Source organism: Mustela nivalis (genome assembly GCF_964662115.1).
Source record: "Mustela nivalis genome assembly, chromosome: 1".
In the NCBI taxonomy this organism is placed as follows: domain Eukaryota; kingdom Metazoa; phylum Chordata; class Mammalia; order Carnivora; family Mustelidae; genus Mustela; species Mustela nivalis.
The window spans coordinates 67723688-67746657 of record NC_139020.1 but is presented as its reverse complement, the minus strand read 5'-3'; the positions used below and the strand labels follow the sequence as shown (position 1 = coordinate 67746657).

The following is a 22970-nucleotide window of genomic DNA, read 5'->3' as shown; positions in this document are numbered from 1 at the left end:
GGAAAGTTTTCCAGTTATTGAGATGATATCTCAAGGCCCTGAAGCTAGAAGGCATTTTTCTTGGGGATCATCATTTCCTGATAGCACTAATACTTCCCTCTGTTGCAACCCCATATCTTAACATTGAAACCATTCTTCTGTGTCTTTCCATGTGAGATTATAAACTCTGACAGGGGTCTTTGCTCTTCATCTTTGTGTCCCAGAATTGTCTTGCATTTCTGGGGATGCAAAGATGAAAACAAACTTCATCCTACAGATACAGAATTCCAGCTCAAGACTTCGGCTCTTTTAAAGACAGAAGTTAGGCCAAGTCATTTCTCCTATGAGGCAATAAGACTATAAGCTAAGAAATAAAAGAGTTTAGTTTGAATGTCTGACAGCATACTAGGTGTAAGTTATGACACTGGAAAACACATATTCTGCATTAATAGTTTTTTAATCTTAAGACTAATGTATATTTTTTAAAAAACACTCTACAAAAACGATTCTGGTGTAAAAACTTTACAGATGGAGAAAAGGGGAAATACTAGGATTGCTTTTCATTTCTTCTTATAGAGCTAGATATTCAATAGTTTGTTACTCTGAAAAAAAATGATTAATAATTTGTTACTCTGCCTCAGTCCCTTCACTTCGTATGAGTTCAGACAGTTCAGACAGGTTTAGGTAAGTCCAGTACCTATGACTCAGCCCTGCTTAGGTCCTATTAAAGAGTTATCGTAATAGTTCACTTACTATGGGGCTGTCATTTATTTTAAAACTTCTTAACTCCAAGCATTCTTTTTTCTACCATGGCTGTGTTTTTATTGCATACTATGTCTTCAAGACTATAGATATAATTTAGAACAATAATAAAAATTCTTCCCAGTGGAGATTCAACATGGTTGCGGGGGGGGTAGGAACAGAATAAATGAAACAAGATGGGATAGGAGGGTGGACAAACCATAAGAGACTCTTAATCTCACAAAACAAACTGAGGGTTGCTGGTGGGGGAGGGGGTTAGGGAGAGGGTGATGAGGTTATGGACATTGGGGAGGGTATATGCTATGGTGAGTGCTGTGAAGTGTGTAAACCTGGCAATTCACAGACCTGTACCCCTGGGGCTAATAACACATTATATGTTTATAAAAAAATAAAAAATTTTAAAAAAATTCTTCCTATCTCTTTCTTTAGGCTCCACTAAATGATCCCTGTGCATGTGCCTCTTTTATGGGCTTGAAGCCTTCCACCAATAAATACCATCTCGTACGAGCAATATTGGAGTCCATAGCTTTCAGGTACCAAAACCTGCCCTAAACTCTCCCTTCCTCATATACCAAATGGAAATGGTATTTCCATTTCCTTCTGTTAATTTCTGCTAAACTAAATTATGAAATTTCTTAATTTTAACTTTTTATACTTTAAAGTCATACTGCTTATGACATAATCTGCTCCTATTGCTTAATTGCTGTAACATCTCTTTTTTTTTTAGATGCAATAGAACCAGTACCATTTAGATTTGATATGTGAAAATAGAGGATTTTTAAAAATGCAGTTGGCCCTTGAACACCATGGGTTTGAACTGTGCAAATCCACTTAAACATGTGAATTTTTTCAGTAAACACGGTACAGGACTATAAATGTAGTTTCTCTTCCTTATGATTTTTTTAATAACATTTTCATTTTTCTAGCTTATTTTATTGAAGAATACAGTATATAACACATATAACATACAAAATATGTATCAATTGACTGTTATCAGTAAGGCTTCCTGCCAAAAGTACGCTATTAGTAAAGTTTTATGGGAATCAGAATTTACACATGGATTTTTGATTTTGTGGTGGGTTGATATCCCTAATCCCTGTGTTATTCAAGGGTCAACTGTATCTAATTTCTTAAGCATAAAAGATTTAAAATTTGGGCTTTCAGAGAATTAGAATTTAATTAGAATCATTAGAATTCTCCTTTATCAATAAGGATAGATTTTTTTTTTTTAAAGATTCCATTTATTTATTTGACAGAGAGAGATCACAAGTAGGCAGAGAGGCAGGCAGAGAGAGAGGAGGAAGCAGGCACCCTGCCGAGCAGAGAGCCTGATGTGGGACTCGATCCCAGGACCCTGAGACCATGACCTGAGCCGAAGGCAGAGGCTTAACCCACTGAGCCACCCAGGCGCCCCAAGGATAGATTTTTCTATCCTTATTGATAAAGGAGAATTCTAATGATTCTAATTAATAATGCTTCCATTATACTCAAAGATTGAATCACCAAAATTACTTTTTTTGTATCTTTCCCTGTGGTCTTTTCATTATGACACAGTTGTAGTTTATTAAAGTTAAGAATCTGGCTGTCATAAATATGGAACATTTGGAACATTTAAAATAAAAATGTCTGTGATTACAAAGTGATTATTTTTATAGTTGATGAATTCTATTAGATGTTATATATGTCATATTATCCTAATTGCTGTCTAATAAATGAGTGCTTGCTTTAAATTTTTATTTGTAGTAAGGACAATAGATTAAATTTATTTCTAAATGAAAAATAGGCTCCCTTTTCTCAATGTGAAAGCACTAGGCCCCGAACCTCTTGCTTGTTTGAGCATTTATTATCAACTTCCAGTTAGCATAATATTTTTGAATATTAATATGTTGGTTTAATGTTTTCTTTTGCATATTTTATAAATGCCACATAAATAAGACCAAAGTTTTTATTTTTCTAGATTAGAAAAAGATAGAGAATTATCATGCTATGAATGTTCCCTAAATAGTTATCTTGATTTTTTTACTAGAAACAAACAGTTGTATGAGCTGATGCAGAAAGAGATCCATATCCCTGTGACAAAAGTCCGGTATGTAAACTTTGTTTTCAATAGATTTAATTAGAAATTGGAAGTGAATAGTAATTGCTATTAGTATTTTCGTCATTATGATTATTCAGGATTTCAAAAAAAATTATGCCTAGTTCCTTTGCAACAAAATTCTTGGTCATAGGAATTTGGAAAGAAAAGAATTTGGATTTATAGAGAACATAACACAATATAGAATTTAGGAAGATCCTAATCCACGTATGTATATTATAAACATCTTTAAAATCTCCTTTTTGTATGTGTGGCTATCCTTTTGGCATGGAAACATCAAATTTTCTTTGCTGGTATGTCCAAATGAATTTTTACATTGGCTTAGTTTATTTGGCCTAATTTGAGCTAGTCTTAACAAACAGGGTGGGTGGGAAGATTGATGTTAGGAATAAGGAAAAGTGTTTGAAGATTGCCTGGTGAGGACCTTAACTTCGGATCAATGTGGAATGATACAGTTTTGGAATTAAAAGTTGAACTTACAATATCAAGAATAAAAAAAAAAATATATGTGGCCCTTTTAAAAAAAAAATGAATGTTTTTATGCTTCTGTTGGAATAATTTATCTCAAATATCTTGGTCCCCACAGGGCAGATGGAGGAGTTTGTAGGAACAATTTTGTTATGCAGATGACTTCAGACCTGATTAATGCTAATATAGAGAGACCCGTCAACATAGACATGTCCTGCCTTGGTGCAGCTTCTCTGGCTGGCCTTGCTGTTGGTATGTGTGGATTTTATAAAAGCGAGAGCTGTCTTGGAAGCTGTTTCTTGCCAATAGCATTTCTCTTCCCAAATCACAGAATTATAGAGAGGCTCTGGAAAACCCTGGTGTTCATTAAGCTCCATACACATATGCACATAACTCACAGAATACTCCTTTGACCTCCTCCGTGGGTAGGTTTTCTTCCTCTCCCTCCCTCCTTCCTTCACTCCTTCAGTCAGAATTATGAGGCAAGGAGAATTAATTTTCAACTGCTCTGTCTTCAGCGGAGGAAAGGTCTCTGGGTAAACTTCCAGAGCAGATAGGCTTTTCTTTGGCATTAGAAACCATTCCATTCTTTTGCTTATTGAAAATATGTTGAGTACCTGCTACATGACAGTCACTGCTGGGAATAGAGTTTAAAAGGCATAGTCCCTGCTATGGGAGTCTCTAGTTACAGTCAGGCAAGTCAGCCAGTTATTAGACTTGTGTGATAAACCCCTTGGACAGCCATAGCTTTAAGCAAGTGGTGCAGGCTTCCCAGAGGAGGTTCAGTTTTGAAGGAATCAGCAGGCAGCCAGAAGAGGCAGTAAGGAGCCACAAGAGATGAGTGGTCCAATAAAGAAAGCAGCCTGTGCAAATGTCCCAGCCCATTACAGTAAGTGCTAATAGAGGAAAAGCAAGAGGAAAGGCTGGAGCGAAACAGAGGTCCAATTGTGGTAGACTCCTCATACAGGAGTTTGAACTTAATTGTGAAGGCACTGGAGAGCCACCGTAGAATTTTAAGCAGGGGAGGGACATGGATAGATCTATATTTGAACAGACCACTTTGGCAATTAGTGTGATGATTATTTGGGAGGGTGAAGAATAGACTCAGGGAAGCCAAGTAGAGGGTTCCCTAGGAAGCAGAATGCTGACTTGGGACACTGGGAATATTTAGTACATTCCTGTGTGGAAGGGAAAGAGTGTTTGTACAAAACAGAATATTTTGTAGTTAAGAGCTTTAGGCAAATATTTAATATATTAAAGTTACAAATGTAAAAAGTTTGAAATCTTGGTAAGTTCAACTTTAACTTTATTCTAGTAAAAATCTGTTAACTTTGAATAAAATTGAAACAGTCACTTTCATTTGCTCATTGATTGATGTGTGGTTAATTAAAGTTGAAGAAAAGAACTTTCCCTTGAATAATATTTCCATTTATAAATTCAGTTAAATTCTTTTGTATATTTCAACTAATACAAATTTAATACAATTGACTTTCATTTTAATAATTTCATATGCCTAACTAAGCAAACTTAGAAGTGTAACAAAGAAAATCTTCTCCTGCACTTAAATAAATTTTAAATCTTGCAAAATGAATAAATTATGCTTATATTTACAGTAAATTAAATGCTCATAAACATTCTGATATTATTTATAAGGTAAATAAAATCTTTCTGTGCCTTTTCACCTTGTAAGACTAAAAATATATCAGATTCTCTTGAACATTTTAATTATTTTAGATAACACTTACAGATTATTCTTTTTTTTATGATTTTATTTATTTATTTGGTAGAGAGAACAAGAAAGCTCAAGCAGGGGGAGCAGCAGAGGAGAAGCAGTCTCCTCATGGAGGAAGGAACCTGATGCTTAATCCCAGGACCCTGCGATCATGACCTGAGCCAAAGGCCGATGCTTAACTGACTGAGCCACTCAGGCATCCCCACATACAGATTACTCTTTTTTTTTTTTTAATTTTGGGCTTTTTTTTTTTTTAAAGATGTTATTTATTTATTTGATAGAGATCACAAGTAGGCAGAGAGGCAGGCAGAGAAAGAGGAGGAGGAAGCAGGCTCCCTGCTGAGCAGAGAGCCCGATGTGGAGCTCGATTCCAAGACCCTGAGATCATGACCTGAGCCGAAGGCAGAGGCTTAACCCTCTGAGCCATCCACGTAATCATACAGATTATTCTTAAACATAATGTCATGGCAGGACATCTGGGTGGATCTGTCGGTTAGGCATCTGCTTCCTGATTGGGTCATGATCCTGATTCTGGGGTCGAGTCCTATGTTGGGCTCCTTGCTTGTTAAGGAGCCTGCTTCTCCCTCTGCCTGCCTCTCCTACTGCTTGTGCTCTCTCTCTGACAAATAAATAAACAGATAAAAAAACAAATAAATAAAATCAGCCTTTAAAAAAAATAACATAGTGGCTTGAGCTTTAGCTGTTTCATTGTATCTATACTATACTTAATTTCAAACCCTTCCAATACAGAGACTTCACTAACTATAGGGAATAGTTTTATCGTCTCAGAAAAGCTGAGATTTCTGGTTGGATTGCTTCTCTTTCAAGAATCTGAGACTTGAAGGCTATGCACATCCTCTCTATTTTCAAAATTCACCCATGAGATGACTCTATTTGATACATACTTAATAAAAGTGCTTTAAAAAATATGTATGTCATGGGGCACCTGGGTGGCTCAGTGGATTAAGCATTTGACTCTTGATGTCGGTTCACGTCATGATTTCAGGGATGTGAGTGAGCCCTGTATTGGGCTCCATGCTCAGTGCAGAGTGCTTGAGATTTTCTCTCTCCTCCCTCTGCCTCTCCCCCAGATCACACGCTAAAGGAAGGAAGGAAGGAAGGAAGGAAGGAAGGAAGGAAGGAAGGAAGGAAGGAAGGAAGGAAAGGAATCTTTAAAAAAAAATACATATGCCTTGGAGAGTAAATAATTAATTCTGGAAATAAGGATTTTAAGAACATGCTTGTTTTCATGACTAGACTTATCTAACTTTAGTATACTAATAAAAACTATTTTTAGTCTTTTAGTAACTTCTATAAATTAATATCTTTAAATATAGATAAATCTAAAAGGCTGACTTTGTCAGTTAGAAAGACTGTGTCCTGACAGAAAATATGAGAGGAAAGAATTTTGTGTCTGCTTTATTGATAAGAGAAAATATTCCTCAAGAAGACTTGTCAACTCTATTAGTACTTCAGAGTAAGTGAAATACACCAGGTTAATTAATAAGACACCTCAGCCATTTCAGATTACTTACGGTCATAGATATAAAAGTGTGTTCTTGCTGCTTTTTATTATAAATCACATGCTCCTCTTTATGAAGAACAATATATGCCAGGACAATATTATCAGGAAGTGGGATTTAAGTAACTTGTATGAAATAAAATAGTTTGAAAAAGAAACTACATTCAGTCCCAACTTTGAATTTATGCATATCCCAGAGAGTTGCCTCTTACCTCAAGATATATGACAAAAATCCTAATTTATCTTTTTTTAGTTATGTAAAAGGAAAATATACAATTTCTTACTTGGAAGAAATTACTTTTCTTAGCAAGTCATGAAATTAAATGATGATAGGGTGAGGTTGGTCTGGAAATGGTTTGGTGCCCTGCCATACAGAAATAAAGCTGATAGAAACAAAATGATTTTAAAATCCTGGTGGACTTATTCCCAGGGATAGTCAATCTAACAAAATTCAAAAGCAGCAAAAATATTTTAAATTGTGTTTTAAAACAATAGTTGTTTACCTGTGCACCAGTTTACATAGGTTTGTGGATAAACTTTATGGACTCCTTATTTGACTTAAAATTTGAGAGTGATTTTTTCTATTCATAGGGTTTTGGGCTGACAAGGAGGAACTGAAGAAACTGAGGCAAAGTGAAGTTGTTTTCAAGCCGCAGAAGAAATGGCAAGAATATGAAATGAGCATGGAAAACTGGGTCAAAGCAGTGAAGCGTTCCATGAATTGGTATAACAAGATGTAGCACTAAGTGGAATGACTGAAACCATATACAGCTGGTTGATACGACACGCAGATGAGACACAGCTCAGGGATGATAACCAATACAACAATGACTGAGATTTCAGATGAGCTTTGTAACCTGCTTTTTTGAATACAAAACAAAACAAAAAAATCCCTCATTTAGATTTTTAAATCTAAACCTTGATAAGACTGTAAGGCAACAGTACCTCAAAACTTTCTATCTTCTGTTTTGTAGCAGATTTCAAATGCCGTTAGCCATTTCCAACCATATTTTGACAGCTGCAGATCCTTCTCCTTTTTATACTGGGTCAAGAATACATATGAACATAATTGTTTACTATCTGAGTTGATAGTTCTGGGTCAAGCACCATTCGTATTTTGTTCCAAAATTAAGTGACAAATGTTCCTTTAATTCTTTAAAATTAAATGGGCTATATGAAGTTCCCATAGCTAGGAAGAAAGAATAACTGAGGAAATGGGAGTTTTGAAACATTAATATTTTATATTTAAAGTAAAAATTGTTCAATACTGTATCCAGATAATGAGCTCAAAATGCCCCTCTCAGATAGGCTTATTTGTTAATCAGCTTTTTCCTTTATTGGGCTTAAAGACACTGCCTTAATTTTTCCTTGTTTAACCAAAATCTAAGCATTCTTTTTGTATTGAAAAAATAACTTTAGTGAATTATACTACAAAGGGTAATGATTCATAAGGGACAAGAAAATATTTTCTTCCTCAAATAGGATTTATATTCAGAAACTTCTGGCTAAAGTGTAACTCTTTTTTTTTTTTTTTTTTTTTTACAAAATGCAGATACTGTATATAAATCTTGCTTTTCTCTTTCTATTCTTTATCTTTGTCGTTGAGATGCTTGCATAAATGTCTTTTGCTTTTATTAAGTGCCTAAATGACAGAGCTTAATTTGAAGAAAGTGCCCTAACTCATTGGTGATATAAGAATTGCCTCCACTGGGGTATTTTACTTATCCAGGTATCTTTTATTTTTGTTCAATCTGCTCATCTCTGTGAGACAGGAGCAGTGGTTAGCTGACAGAGTTAATGGAGGTGTATTCCTGCAAATGTTTGCCCGACAGTTCCTGGGCCAGAGCTCCATAGAGAGGATAGTTCCACATTCTCAAGCTTCCTTGATAGAAACAAATGTAAAAGAACCAAGAGTTAGTGAGTAGTTTCGGGCCGGTGTAAAATTGTCCTGTGGCAGTTGACTACTGTCCAACTTGTCTCAGGTTATTTGGCCCTCCCTCCACTGGGGCTAGGTTCCATTTTGATTTGTAGCAATAATGAATATATTTCCCTCTTGGACAGGCTTTATCACATAAAGATCTACTGTTATAGAGCTGGTTGTTAAATACTAATGTAATTTTAAAAGTGTCTATTATAGGGAATTTTGCTGTTGCCATCATATAGGTCCATTTCAGTGACAGATAGAATAGAACTAGAGGTCACACTGCATTCCTGCAAATTCCATTTCAGTGAACTTTGTCTTCTTGTGTTAACATTTTTGATGGAATCATAATAGCCAATACATAGTATGATTAACTCCATTAAGATATGGAAATATTTTTTGAAGTGGAGGTATTTTGTTTACTGTAACAAGCCAGATTCCATTAATTAGATAATATTCTTCTTTTTATTCTTTTCATTTTTCTTATGTCCCTTTTACAGAGCTTAATGACCAATTATAGGCCCTTTTATCAAAATCAGATCACATACAAGCTGTTCCGTTGTTTGACTACTTCTTACAGATTCTGCTTCTCAGTGGGCATGATTTCATAGGAAAGATCTCTTTGTATTAGGATATACTGAATTGTAATATTAATAATACTTAAAATTTGGTAGCTCATTTCTTTTTCACATTCTTCTTTCTTATCAACCACAAAATAAAGGATTAATACCTTTTAGATAATGTGAAAAAGTAACTGTGAACATGTCTTATCAGAATCGAGCATCTCCTCAAAAATTAGTGGCTAATTTTTTCTTTTGTTAGTCTAGAATTAATTTTTTTTTCTTTTTTTACTACTTCTGGCTGTTTTTAGTGACACAGTTTAGTAAATCTTTTGCCAGATTTGACCTAAATCAGAAACTGCCCACATTAGCTTTTGTGGTTATAGAAACAGTTGATATTCAAAATCAGTTGAGCAAAAAGATTTATCATTTCCATCTCCCAAGTTAATTTTCATTTATATGCTAATATTTGCTGTTTGAAAAAATTTGTGCTAAGATTTCTCGGCATGTTTTATTTTCCCATTATGGATCTATTAGATATTTTTAGGAGGTTTGTGGCTATCTTATCAAGGAGGAAAATGCTTATTAATTGCTTTCGTACCTAGACTTAATGATTTTTAATTTTTTTTATATCCCACCATAATAGGGTTTCGCAGTGTTAGCATTATTGACTTTTGGGCAGGTAATTCTTCATCTTGGGATGTTGTATTGTGCATTATAAGGTATTTGGCAGCTCTGCCTGCTAAGGAGTAGCATCCCCCAGTTGCTGTGGTCAAAAATGTCTCCTAGCACTGCCGAATGACCCCCAGGAGGCAGTATCACCCCCGATGGAGAACCACTAATATAGACTATTAGAAGAAAATTGAAGACTCAGCAAATGGAGTGTGTCTCTGATGCTGCTTTTCTCTCTGCCTCATTTTACTTTAGGAAATGGTTGTTAGCAAAAAGAGCTTGTTGTTATCTTAAATAGGGTTTCTACATTACCGGTTAGTGAGGCAAAAAAAAAAAAAGAAAAAAGAAAAGAAAAATTTTATGTTGTAATTTTCTTCTGCTATTTTTACCCACTCGCCCCCATCCCCATGCCTGCATCCTCTGTGGTTTAATAATTGGGCTTATGACTTAAGTATAGGATTAATACATTCTGCAGAGCATCTTAATTTGATCTGCCTTTTTGCTTCCTTTTCACCTCTGAACAAAAGAGATGATCACTCAGTTCTTATTTGCATCTGTGCAAGCTTCCTATCAAACTGGAAGTTCCTCAAAAGCAGAAACCATGTCCGTCACCTGGGTGGCTCAGTCAGTTAAGTGACTGCCTTCAGCTCAGGTCATGATCCTGGAGTCCCAGAATTGAGTTCCACATGGGGCTCCCAGCTCAGCATGGGGTCAGCTTCTCCCTCTGACCCTCCCCCATCTCCTGCTCTCTCTCATTCTCTCTCAAATAAATAAAATCTGAAAAAAAAAAAAAAAAAAAAAAAAAAGCAGAAACCATGTCTACTTCCACAGAATCTAACTCTGTTCCTTCCTATTGATGGGTTGAATTTTTATTTTTTAAGTGCAACTTTTTTTTGCATATATATTTTATCCTTGGTTCAAATACATTTGTTGATAGGGAGCAGCTTATATTTGTTGCAAGTAAAATATGTTTTGTTGGATTAAGAAGGACAACAGCCGACCCTTGAACAACATGGGTATGAACTGTGCAGGTCCACTTATATGCAGATTTCTTCCGTAAATACATGTACTGTATTGTAAATATATTTTCCTTATGATCTTCTTAATAATATTTCCTTTTTTCTAGCTTAGTTTACTGTAAGAATACAGTGAATAATGCATATAACTTACAAAACTGTGTGTTAATTGACTTTATATTATCAGTAAGGATTCTGGTCAACTATAGGCTATCAGTAGTTAAAATTTGGGGGAGTAAAAAATTACATATAGATCTTGGACTGCACAGGGGGTCGGCACTCCTAACCCCCATGTTCTTCAAGTGTCAGCCTGTGAGAGCTAGAATCCTCCTATTGTTTATTTTAAAATTCTTCATATGGTTATATATTTGCATATGTATTTATGTAGAGATACACATCTATAAATATACATAGTTACATCAACTTTCTAAGGTACAGTTGAAGCCTCTGCATTCACAGGTTTTGCATTTGAGTACAGACAGCTCAGAGATTGCATCTTAAGAACACCAAACCCTCTGATGTTAGAGGGAAATAACTTCAGAAACATTCCCTTCTTCAGAGGTCTTATACTGAGGACCAGTCTTTAATGAAAAATAATTTAACTCAGGAATTTGGCAAGAATTTTATTATTCTCTGAAGAGAAGACCCTGGAGTTCTTCAACTTGAAGTGATTCTAGAGTCATCCAGATATAGCCTACAAGGCTTGAATCTACTCCAAAGTACTCTGAATCCTTTTGGGAAACCTAGATCATGTTTCTCGGTTAAAATTAAAATATACTTTGGACCTATGTGGTCCCAGAATCATCTTCTTGCCTCCCCACTACTGGGTCATCTGGTTCAAACCAGTCAAAATGGTAACCCCAAGGAAGTCAAGTAGGTGCTCCTTATTTGTTTTTAAGTTTTGGAGCCTCATAGTCATAAATATTTTGGGACCAGCACTGGTTCTAAGTTATTGGCTATATTGTCACCATATTCTCATGGGACTCTTGCCCTTAGAGTAATGCAGCAATGATCTTGGGAGTGGGAATATTAGAGACAGGAACCTGAAGAATCAGATATTCCTGAAATTCTTTGTATGCTATTTCTACTGCCTTTCCCCCCTTTATTATAAATTTGGTTTATTAAAATGGATATGTCTGTATAAATATCTATGCTATTTAGGAAATAAATAATTTGAGGTTTCCATTTAAATGAGCCATATCTTTACAAGAAACTTTCAAACTGTTCCAGAGGAGCTGTACCATTTTACATTCCAACCAGCAATGTGTGAGTGATCCAGTTTCTCCATATCCTCACCAGCATTTGATGTCACAATTTTTTATTTAGCTACTGTGATAGGTGTGAGGTTTTCTCCTTGTGGTTTTAATTTGCATTTCTCTAATTAATAATGATGTTTAACATCTTTCCAGGTGCTTTTTTTTGCCATCTGTTTGTCCTCTTCAGTGAAATGTCTATTCATGTCTTTTGTCCATTTAATAACTGGGGTCTTTGCTAAATGAGCCATATCTTTACATAAATATCTTTAAAAAAAATTTTTTAAATCAGTACGGTGACTTAAGAAATCATCAAATAGCATTTCTAAATCCTTCTAGGCAGAGTGTATACAGCACTTGAATGTGATTTTATAATGTACTGAGCAGAAGAGTTCTCACATTCCTTCTGACTCATTATGTAGTATAGTACTAATAATGTATAACAGCAAAAAGTTTCAAAGATACTTTTACCTAGAATGTTAATTAGGGTGTACAAATACATATTTTGTCCATAGCTGTCATAATATTTGTAATCTCTTTAATTTAAAATAAGCTGACTTGTGTTTCAGAATGATTTTGTAGAGAATTAATTTGAAATTTTCCTATTTGTGCAAGACAATATATTTTCTAGTTAGTATGTATCAAATTTCATAATCTTATTTCTCTGATGTTCTTTACAAATTTCATAGTTTTATTAAATCATCATTTAGAACCTCATAAACCAATGTTGAGATCTGCAAATACAATCTGGGATGCATAGCAATAGAAATGTATATGTGAATTTTTCCCTTATCTTTTTTCTACTTTACTTTTGGATTTGTTTTTGAATTTTACCTGGAAATTCTTATTAATACAATTTCCTGTTTTGGTTTCTGCACATTTGAAGGTTACAGAGAAATTGGGGCACCTGCCTGGCCTAGTTGGTAGAGCATGCAACTCTTGATCTCAGAGTTGTGAGTTTGAGTCCTACACTGGGTATAGAGATTACTTAAAAATAAAATCTTGGGGGACGCCTGGGTGGCTCAGTTGGTTGAGCAGCTGCCTTCGGCTCAGGTCATGATCCCAGCGTCCTGGGATCGAGTCCCACATCGGGCTCCTTGCTCCGCAGGGAGCCTGCTTCTCCCTCTGACTCTTCCTTCCACTCTGTCTGCCTGTGCTCGCTCTCATTCACTCTCTCTCTGACAAATAAATAAATAAAATCTTTAAAAAAAAAAAAAAATAAAATAAAAAATAAAATAAAATCTTGGGGTACCTGGGTGGCTCAGTGGATTAAGCCGCTGCCTTCGGCTCAGGTCATGATCCCAGTGTCCTGGGATCGAGCCCTATATCGGGCTCTCTGCTCAGTGGGGAGCCTGCTTCCCCTTCTCTCTCTGCCTAAATCTCTGCCTACTTGTGATCTCTCTCTGTCAAATAAATAAATAAAATCTTAAAAAAAATAAAAATAAAAAAAAAATAAAATCTTAAACAAAAAAAAAAAAAAAGGAGAAGGACACAGAAATAAACACAAGTTCACTACAAGATAAATTTGAGCTTAATATGGTTAGAGAAGAAAAGTTTCATGTAACCCTGCCTCTTTAGATCCTGTTAGGGTTATCATTCATATTGTACATTCTTGTACAAGGGAAATTACTAGAGAAGAGGGTTAATTCTTTGTGGTGGGAAAAGTGATATAATTTGTTGTGAAGGTGTACTGTATTTTTAAATACCTAGAAAGATTTTAAATAATGAAGGTAAATAATTTTAAATACTAACATGATAGAATTAACAGTTGTTAGAAATCCCTTCTGAAAATTAAAGTTATTTGGGAAACTACAATGAAACAGTAAATGATTTTTTCTGTAAATATTATGTTTTAAGGCCATTTTTATTTGGTGTTTCTCTGTTCATTGCTTTGGGTTTGCACACATGCACAGCAACATCTGGATGGTGAAGGATTCAGTAAGTCTGGATTCCATTCCCTGACTCTGACTGTAGTGAGGCCCATGGTATCATTCCAAAGAAGGAAATTTGAAGAATGATAAACATTCACTTATTAGAAGGAAGAGAGGGGTTTTCTTTTAATTTTATTTTAGGTCAAAGTAGTATGAGTTTAGGGAGGATAAGGGCAGGGCATTATGGAGAAATGTGGAGCTGGCTTTTCTAAAATTTATAGGAATATTTTTAAAAGAATCTTGCAATTGTAGGAAAACATGGGGATGGTAAGGAGTAATAATGGATTTTTTTTTTTTTTTTTTTTTTGCTATTTAGAAAAAGAAACAACCCATGAAGAGGTGGAGATCGTAGGGCGGAAACATTAGATTTGCTAATTTCCCTTCACCCTCACCCACCACTTGGGCAAGAACATTAACTCTTGGGTCCCAGGGAATTCTCATATCCTTTAATCCAGTCCATGAGGCTCCGGTCCTGTCTCTCCTAGAAATTCCAGTCTCTGTCAGCATTTCTGCCTCAGCAAACACTGTCAAGAACTGAGAAGAGTTTGAAATTTTACTTTACTTGGAAACTAGTAAATTAACCTCCCACAGTTCCATGGATATTGGCAGAAGATAGGAGACTCCTGAGTAAGAGATTAAGAACTTAATCTCTGTCCTTAAGGCATAGCAAACATCACAACCTTCATATTTGCATTGGTTTCCTTTGCTTCTCAACTCTTACAGGGAGCAGTCCAGGTTGATGCTGGGCACACAGTGAGTCTGCAATACAGCTGAGGAATCGCAAGCTTAGGAAACTTGAGTCTTTTGTAATGGGCTTTTGTAATCAGGTGCAAGTATACGTGTCCGATGCTTGCTCCAGAGGAAGTTATTTTATTATATTGGACAGTAAACAAAACTGCCCTCTGCTCTGGAGGGAGACACAATTTTGCAACAAAGTCCTCTGTCTCTGTTTGCAAGATAAGCAGAAATGAGAGAGCCATGTAAAACGGACTCTCAACAATAAATTCATTATCTTGATTATGGCAGTGGTTTCATGGATGTATACATATGCCCAAACTCACAAAATTTACTGTTTGCCCAGTTTATTGCATGTCAGTTTCACCTCAACACAATGGGAGGAAGAAAAGTCTCAAATATATTGTTGGGACCAGTAGCCTCAGTGCCACCAAAGTGCTTTTCAGAAAAGCAGAATTTAAAACGTCATTCCAGATCTTCTAAATCAGATTCTGTATTTTAATAAGATCCCCCAGTATTTAGTTTTTTAGCTTTTTATTTTGAAATAATTTTTAGACTTAACAAAAAAGTTGTGGAAATGTCACAGAGTTCCCCTCATCACTCAGCTTCCCCTAATTAACATCTTACATAACCATAATATAATCACCCAAACCAGGGAATTCACATTGATAGAAGAGGATTAATCTACAGACCTTAGTTGGATCTTGTCAATTTTCCAACTACTGTTCTTTTTCTGGCTCAGGATTTAATCAAGGACCCCACATTGCATTTATTTTCATGTCCCCTTAGTCTCCTCCAATCTGGCAGTTCCTCAGTCTTTTTTTCCTTGACATTTTCAGAGTGTACTGGCCGTTACTTTATAGAATGTCCCTCAATTTGGGATGGTCTGATATTTTCTTGTGATTAGGTTAAGGATCTGAATTTTTGTTATAGTGCTGCAGAAGTGATGTGGCCTTCTCCGTGCATTCTATCATGAAGACATATCTATATGTCTTCTTATTGATGATGTTAACCTTGATCAGGTTGATATATGTGGTATCTGCCAAGGTTTTCCATCATAAGGTTACTGTTTGCCCCTTTATAATTAATAAGCATCTCGTGAGGAGATAGTTTCAGACCAACGTAAATACCCTGTTTCCCATTGCACTTTCACTCACTAGTTTGAGCATCCATGGTTAGTTCTTGCTGGCAACCATCATTCCTGTACTATTTGCCTAATAATGGTGATTTTCTATTTACATTATTTCTTTACATTTATTAATTGAAATTCTATCATAAGGGAGAGGTGTCTCTTCTCTTCCATTTATTATTTATGTGTTTGTTATTTATATCCATATTGGTCATGTTTTGGTCCACTTCACATCCTCTTGGCCCACCTTTTTATTCCAGTTGTTACAGCAGTCACCTGCCCAGGTATAACCTGACATCACCTTGTATCACCCAGCTCCTGTTTTCTGAGCTGGGATTTCTCTGCCTCCCAACTTGGAACTGATTCAAATCTACTCTGTCATTGTCACCCATGGTCAAACCAGGAGATGCTAGAGACCAGACAACCTATGGTGCAACTTTTAAACAATGGGGATAAGAGCCAGTGTATAAACATGCTCCTCTGGGGCACCTGGGTGGCTCATTCTGTTAAGTGACTGCCTTCACTCAGGCCATGACCCCAGGGTCCTGGGATCCAGCCCTGCATCGCATTGCATCAGGTTCCCCGGCTCAGTGGGAAGCCTGGTTCTCCCACTCCCTCTGCTGTTCCCCCTGCTTGTGCTCTATCGATTGCTCTCTGTCAAATAAATTAAAAAAAATTTTTTTTTAAATGCCTGCTTTAGTTCCTTAAGTGAACAGTTTAAGTGTGTCCTCACAGCTCCTTGCAGTCTCCTGCTCCATCAAGCCTCAGTGGCCTCAAGCAGGTGATGTCTCAGAAACATAACTTGGACTGGCTTTTCCTCCTTCATGTTTCAAGCCTCCCAGCGCATATTCCTGTTCCTTGGAATCATTTCCCAATGATTTTGTGCAGAATTTGTCTCGGGGGGGGGGGGAGTGGGGAAGGACAAAAGCAAAGGGTTGTGTTATCACCAGTCATTAAGTATTTTGACTCTCACCGCAGTACGTAACTAAAACCCTATGGAAAGTTTCACGTCTAAAAAGGAGAGGTGTACAAGAATATTCATTACGGCAGAATAGAAAAAAAAAACTCCGTATGTCTATCAGAGAATGGATTATATAAACTTTGTTACATTTTGCATTCAGTGAAAATAAATGAATTACATCAAGACAGATGACTCAAACTAAATGAGCCAATAATAGTAATTTTCAGATGAGTAATAAAGTTTGACCAGATATATGTAGTTCAAAAACATGCAAAACTAAGCGATATATTGCTTGAAGTTAAATACATATGTGTTAAAATTGTCAAGAAAAGGGGCGCCTGGGTGGCCTAGTGGGTTAGGCCGCTGCCTTCGGCTCAGGACATGGTCTCAGAGTCCTGGGATGGAGTCCCGGTTGGGCTCTCTGCTCAGCAGGGTGCCTGCTTCCTCCTCTCTCTCTGCCTGCCTCTCTGCCTACTTGTGATCTCTCTCTGTCAAATAAATAGATGAAATCTTTGAAAAAAAAATTGTCAAGAAAACCAAGAAGATTGTAATTCAGAATAGGGTTATTATAGGGAGGGTCAGGGAAAGGCTGAGGGTCGCACTGGAGAGGCTCACACAGAGCTCCATTGATGTTAATCGTCTTTTTCTCATGCTGGTACTTAAGGAGTTATCATTATTCCTTATACTTCACACTTATGTTTTTAGAATGAATAAAATATCATAAGAAGATTTTAGGTTTGATATTAAGAAATTAGTTTTATTAAGGGTGACTATGAAATCCTTTCACTGGCCAAACCAAGTAAGTCATTCCAGAATGAGCTTAGGAGAAGGCTGTGGCCCTGGCGTGAGGAAATTTCAAAGCTTAGAGGACAGTCTCTGGAAGACAAGGCCTTGATTTAACACATTTTCCTTTTAAGTGGATTTTCTTCTGTCAGTCACTGGATGATTAGGTGTGACAACAGGATGCTTAAAAAAAAAAAGTTGAGGGTCGCCTGAGTGGCTCTCCTTTGGTTGAGCAACTAACTGCCTTTAGCTCAGGTCATGATTCCAGAGTCCTGGAATTGAGCCCCACATCAGGCTCCCTCCTCGGCAGGGAGTCTGCTTCTCCCTCTACCTGCTGCTCCCCATGCTTGTGCTCTCTCTGTCAAATAAATAAATAGATAGATAGATAGATAGATAGATAGATAGATAAACAAAACAAAAAAGAACCTGTTACTCAAAAGTGTGATGTTTGGTGTGGAAGCACCAGCACCAGGTGGGAGCTGATTATAAATGCAGCCTCTACACCCCACCTCAGACCTACTGATTCAGAGTCAGAATTTTAATAAGATCTCAGAGTGGTTCCTGTGCACATGAAAGCTTGAGAGGCACTAGTCCAGAAGTCCTTTGGCTGGGCCTGCAGAAAGCAGGAGAGGAGGAAGCACATGCAAGTTCCTCCGGTTTAACTGTAGCAGATCTGAGTCTTCCATGGCCCTCTCTTTTTTGGCCCATATATTTATAAGTAGAGACTTTATTTATTTATGCTTCTCTCCTCTTTCCAACTGTGCAGGGCTGTGGCTCATCCATTCAATAAAAACTTACTGAGCTTCTCTTTAGCTCTGAGGATACGGTAAGTGAATAGGATGGCATGGCTCAGAATATCAAGAAGTTTACAAGATACAGATACTAAATGAGTAATTAGAATCTGTTTAAAAGACACAGTTTAGGAGCACCTGGGTGGCTCAGTGGGTTAAGCCGCTGCCTTCGGCTCAGGTCATGATCTCAGGGTCCTGGGATCGAGCCCAACATCGGGCTCTCTGCTCAGCGGGGAGCCTGCTTCCCTCTCTCTCTACCTACTTGTGATCTCTCTTTGTCAAATAAATAAATAAAATCTTTAAAAAAAAAAGACACAGTTTAATGGGAAAAGAGCTGGAGATGGGGAGGCAGAGGAAGCTTAGAGAAGAAAGTAATCTCAGAAGGCACATGTAGGTGAGATGTGGGTGCACTGGGGGATTATTCCAAGCACAAGGAATACCCATGAATGGAGTTCTTTGGACATTTATATGTGTATATCCCATGACTTGCACTGTTCTTGGCATACAATAAGTACTTAATAAGTGTTTGCAGAATCAGTGTGTGTTCTGTCATATCTCAGACAAATACTCTCTGGCATGGGAGATACTGGAAGCTTTCCTTTCCTTTCCAAAGGAAATAAGATCCCTTAATGGGGAAATGAGAAGGAAGAGAGCTGAGTGTTGTGCAAATTGCTAAATTGGAACTGTGAGTGGGAACGAAAAATTGATTTACATGAATTTTCCTCCCTGAAGCAACTTGACAATTTATTCTGTTCTGGAGAATTTTCAGTTTTTGGCTTTAAAACCAAGCTGTTCCTTATTCTGAATTTCTTGGCCTGCTGTGAAACTAGCATTTAGTGTCTTTTACAGCATACCCTGATTAGGTCATGGAAATTCACAGCTAGATCAAACCAGTATATGGAAAATTTGAAACTTTCACTGCCCATTTTACTTCACGGTGTTGGAAGGTGTTATGAAACATTGACTTTTAAATCCATTTTTTCAAAAGCAGTATTATCTAATCATAATTGTGATCATTCATTGAACACTTACTATATGTATATTACAGAGCAAAATCCTCATATTAACTCTGCAAGAGAGTAAGTTGAGCCATATGAATATTGCCAAATATTAGCAATTTATATGGTTCAACTTAATTTTGTCTTCAGACTCCCATCTTTGAAACTTGGTAAAGAGGTTAGAGAATCACTGACAGCCATAGCCCTCCTCCAAAATTAAGCATGGAGTTTTTTTTATAGATAAGGAGATCCTGAGAGAGTTACAGCTACTTAATAACAACTATCCGTCTTACCCAGATTAGTGCAAGTGCTCTGTGTGTCTGTCATGGTTGTTTACACATTGTACTGAAGTGGTTTACAATCCATTTCTCCTGCTAGACTTGAGAGTGGAGGTGTTTTTTGTCTTTTTTTTTTTTCTGTCTTGCTCATTTTTGTTTCATTGTGCCTAGAATGAAAAGAATTCGTTAACTTGAAACCTTAACAAAATTTCTGTGGAAACTTAATAAATACCATTGATTTGTTACTGGAAAAGCATGGTAATCACTCCACTGGGGCTTTTGCATTTTAGAATCAGTCCAAAGAATACTGCATTTGGCGTTCTTGAACTCCTAGGAGTTTATCTATGTACAATTATGCAGAAATTGTCTCTCCACCCCACCCCGGAGAAAAGTCCAAAGGTGCTCTCTCACCTCCTTCACTTCCTTTTGATATTTCCTTAAATGGCATCTTTTCTGTCGCCTTCCCTGAGCACCCTATTTAATACAAGCCATCCCTCAAAGATCTTTTCTGCTCATCCCCCTCCCCCCATAGCACCTGTCATGTGATAGTTTGCATTTTGCTTACTTCTTTTGCACATTTTCTTTTCCACTACCTAGAATGTAAGCTCATACGTGATTTTTCACATAGGCACTGAAGAGACAAAATGTTTTAATTTTGAACAAAATGGATAGGTATTTGGGGGCGTGGGCCGCAATTTTCTCTTCAGTTCTAAATGACACGGTGACCTGGCCTGGTTTGGATCTTATTTGCCTGAGTATTGAAGAACCACATCTCCAGTGGTCTCTAACCCATTTTCCGGATAGTTAACTACGGGGTGGCCCACACGTGGCCTCAGAGTCACTTGTCCCCACGTTCCTCCCCGCTGCTCCCCGGGGGCGACCCATCAAAGGCCTGGGGACCCAGATACAACCGCCTTAGTTCCTTTTCTCCCAAGAGAGATGGGGTCTTTCTACTTCGGTTCTGGGGGATGGGGTTGGATGGAAAAGTGAAGATTCGGACCCGAGCCCGGGGTAAGGGATGGGGAATGGGCGTGTCTATAAATTTTAGGCCTCAGGCCTGCGGCCCACACCGCAGGCAGCTGGAAAGCGGACGGTTCCGGTCACCGCGAGGTACCCACTGAGAAGCTCCCGCAAGCCACTGGAGACCCGGGCTGAGCGCTTCAGGTCCCGCCCCTTCACCTCGCCGCCCCCTCCTCTCTTTGGGAGGCCTGGGGGCGGGGTTTGTTTACTCCTTGCACGCACCGCCGACCTGGCCAATCCGTGGGGTGTGGCGCCTTACGTCACGCATACCGAGAGCCAATCGGAGCTCACCGTGCTGCTCCGCCGCCAAAGCTTGCGCGGGGGAAGCGGGGCCGCGGCTGGGTTGGGTGAGGGCGGACGAGGCAGTCTGTGAGACGGCCTGCAGCCGCCGCTGCTTCTCGGCACGCGGGCGCGCTCTGACCCTTCCTTTTTGGGCTGCCTCGCCGGCGCATGCACGGTCGGCGTCCCCGGGCCTCGAACTCCAGGGCCTTGCCGGGCAGGCCGCGGATCGCCCACCCCTTCCCCTAGTGTGAATCCGCTGGGACCCGGCCGCCGCCAAGCGCGGGCGCCACAGGAGCGGCGGCGCCAAAGCCGCGCCCCAGGCTCGGAAGAACCGCCCTGAGTGGCAGCCTCGTCCTCTGCAGCCGAGCGGCGGTAAGGTCCGGGGCGAGGGCGCGGGGCCGCTGGTCGAGGGCCTCTGGACCCGGCCCCTCGTGTTCCCGGGCAGGTTTCCCTCCCTGCGCGTTGGGGCCCCCTCGATACCGCTGGTCCCATCTGTTTGTTCCCACGCGTTCGCGCAGGCCTGGCCGAGTAACCCCTGAGTGTCGGGGGAGCGGGGGGGAGTCGGAAACCCGAGAGCCCCCCCCCCCCAGCACATTGGAAGGAGGCTCGGTCCCCGTGTCACGCCTCGTGGGAGAGAGGGAGTGCTGCTCTCTACTTTCTCGGTCTGTTCAGGTCTTCAGGGCACAGCGATGGCTTCTGAGGCTGGTTTTCTGACTTTTCCGCCGTTCATGACTCACACGCCTCCATCTGTCTTTACCAGGTGTACTTCAGAGTTAACAGGGCGTTCTGCGCTTCCGAGAATCTTACATCCCGCAGAAGGGAACTTTTCCCTAAAGTAGAGGATCGCTTTTGGGGCCCACACTCCCTTGAGAGATTCCAGAGCTAAGATGCCTCTCCACAGAGAAGTGTAAAGGTTTTGTAGGCTCTTTCCGAAACACACTTCAGCTAAGTGGATGAGCGCTCAGCCTCTAGTACCAGCTTGTGTTACCTTGGATTGTGTGGTCTCGGGTCTTAATCTGTAAAATAGTAACTGCCTGTTCCAGGTATTTCGAGGAGCAAATGGACCAGTCTGTGGAACGCATTTGGAACCTCGCTCACCGCATATTAAGTGCTCTGCATGAGTTAGGCATTTTTATTCTAGTCTGCCGTGAACGCCGGTTCAGAAAAGTGCCCTGCATTGTTGTTTCTCTTTTTCTGAAACAGTTAACAGGCTCATCCTTTTTCATATTTACTCCCGATGCTCCCTTTGAGCCTTTGATACGTTTCTCTTCCTCATTCTATCTCAGAGGGCTCAGACTCCCTGTCCCACTTATGTGCTCTCTTTTTAGTAAGTCAGTAGCTCATTCTCTTCCTTCCCCTTTTCCCCTAAATCTTAGTTTTATATATTTTCATTTGACTTCTATAGCCTAATTTTTTTCTGGGCCACTCTTCTTTTCTCGTAATGGTTTGAAATTATCTTCACCTAGTAAATATAAAGTTATTCATCTGTTCTCTTTACACTGTAGTCCTGACCCAATCTGTGTTCAAAATGAAATATAAAATAATTTAGTTGATCTGACATTGCATGTTGCTTTCTCATTTCCTTGGTTAGCATATAATTTAGCTAAAGCTTTATCTCTATCCTGTTACTATAATCAGTCTTTAATAGTAGTGCCTATTCTCACATAACACCAGGAGAAAAATCAAATGTGTAGACCTGGGATTCTATCACCCTTGTGTACTGGCTCTGAATGCTTTTGTTATTTATTAGAACATCTTGTGCCTGGAACTGGAGTCTAGTCTACTGGCAGACATGATGTCTCTAGCTCTGTTCTGGCTGTACAGTTGCAGTTTCAGCAGTGTGGCACCTATATTTAATAAAGGCCCAACACTTACCAAACTTTGAGTTCTCTTTATTTCTAGTTGTTTAAGAGGGAAAGCAGAATTTTCAAGTGTGTAATACTTCATATTCTGCAGTCACATAACTTTTTCCCCAACTCTTGTTAAGTGTGTAGTCCGACTGGCACTTTCAGGTTTTCCCCTTGCGGCCAAAAATCTTATCTGTCTGAGCTGAGTTGCTCTCAATACAACTTAAAATTGGAT

At 38.6% G+C, this 22970-nt stretch overlaps 2 protein-coding genes and 1 long non-coding RNA gene across 20 annotated transcripts in view; 2 read left to right on the top strand and 1 right to left on the bottom strand.

Annotated features, from left to right (window-relative positions):
- Positions 1 to 12984, top strand: part of GK5 (glycerol kinase 5) — an 88708-nt gene extending 75724 nt beyond the window's left edge. Inside the window, exons 13-16 of one of the 2 annotated variants that reach the window (XM_082712897.1) lie at positions 1171 to 1274; positions 2768 to 2827; positions 3423 to 3556; positions 7150 to 12984. In XM_082712897.1, coding sequence (XP_082569023.1) covers positions 1171 to 1274; positions 2768 to 2827; positions 3423 to 3556; positions 7150 to 7298 — 447 coding nt within the window. In that variant the 3' untranslated portion in view covers positions 7299 to 12984. The remainder of the gene's footprint in view (positions 1 to 1170; positions 1275 to 2767; positions 2828 to 3422; positions 3557 to 7149) is intronic. The other variant, XM_082712898.1, reaches the window with a different exon arrangement.
- Positions 12985 to 17472: 4488 nt separating this feature from the next.
- On the bottom strand, positions 17473 to 19753 carry LOC309854133. Its single transcript, XR_014306100.1, has 2 exons — positions 19602 to 19753; positions 17473 to 17702 (listed from the first exon to the last, which is right to left on the bottom strand). It is a non-coding gene; the product is annotated as an uncharacterized lncRNA (long non-coding RNA).
- Positions 19754 to 20917: 1164 nt separating this feature from the next.
- TFDP2 (transcription factor Dp-2) overlaps positions 20918 to 22970 on the top strand; it is a 178476-nt gene continuing 176423 nt past the window's right edge. For 9 of the 17 annotated variants that reach the window (XM_082712442.1, XM_082712436.1, XM_082712435.1 and 6 more), the window contains exon 1: positions 20919 to 21260. The gene's annotated coding sequence lies outside the window, so the exon portion shown is untranslated. Of the gene's footprint in view, positions 21261 to 22970 lie in introns of all 17 variants that reach the window. The other 8 variants (XM_082712462.1, XM_082712457.1, XM_082712445.1 and 5 more) reach the window with 2 other exon arrangements.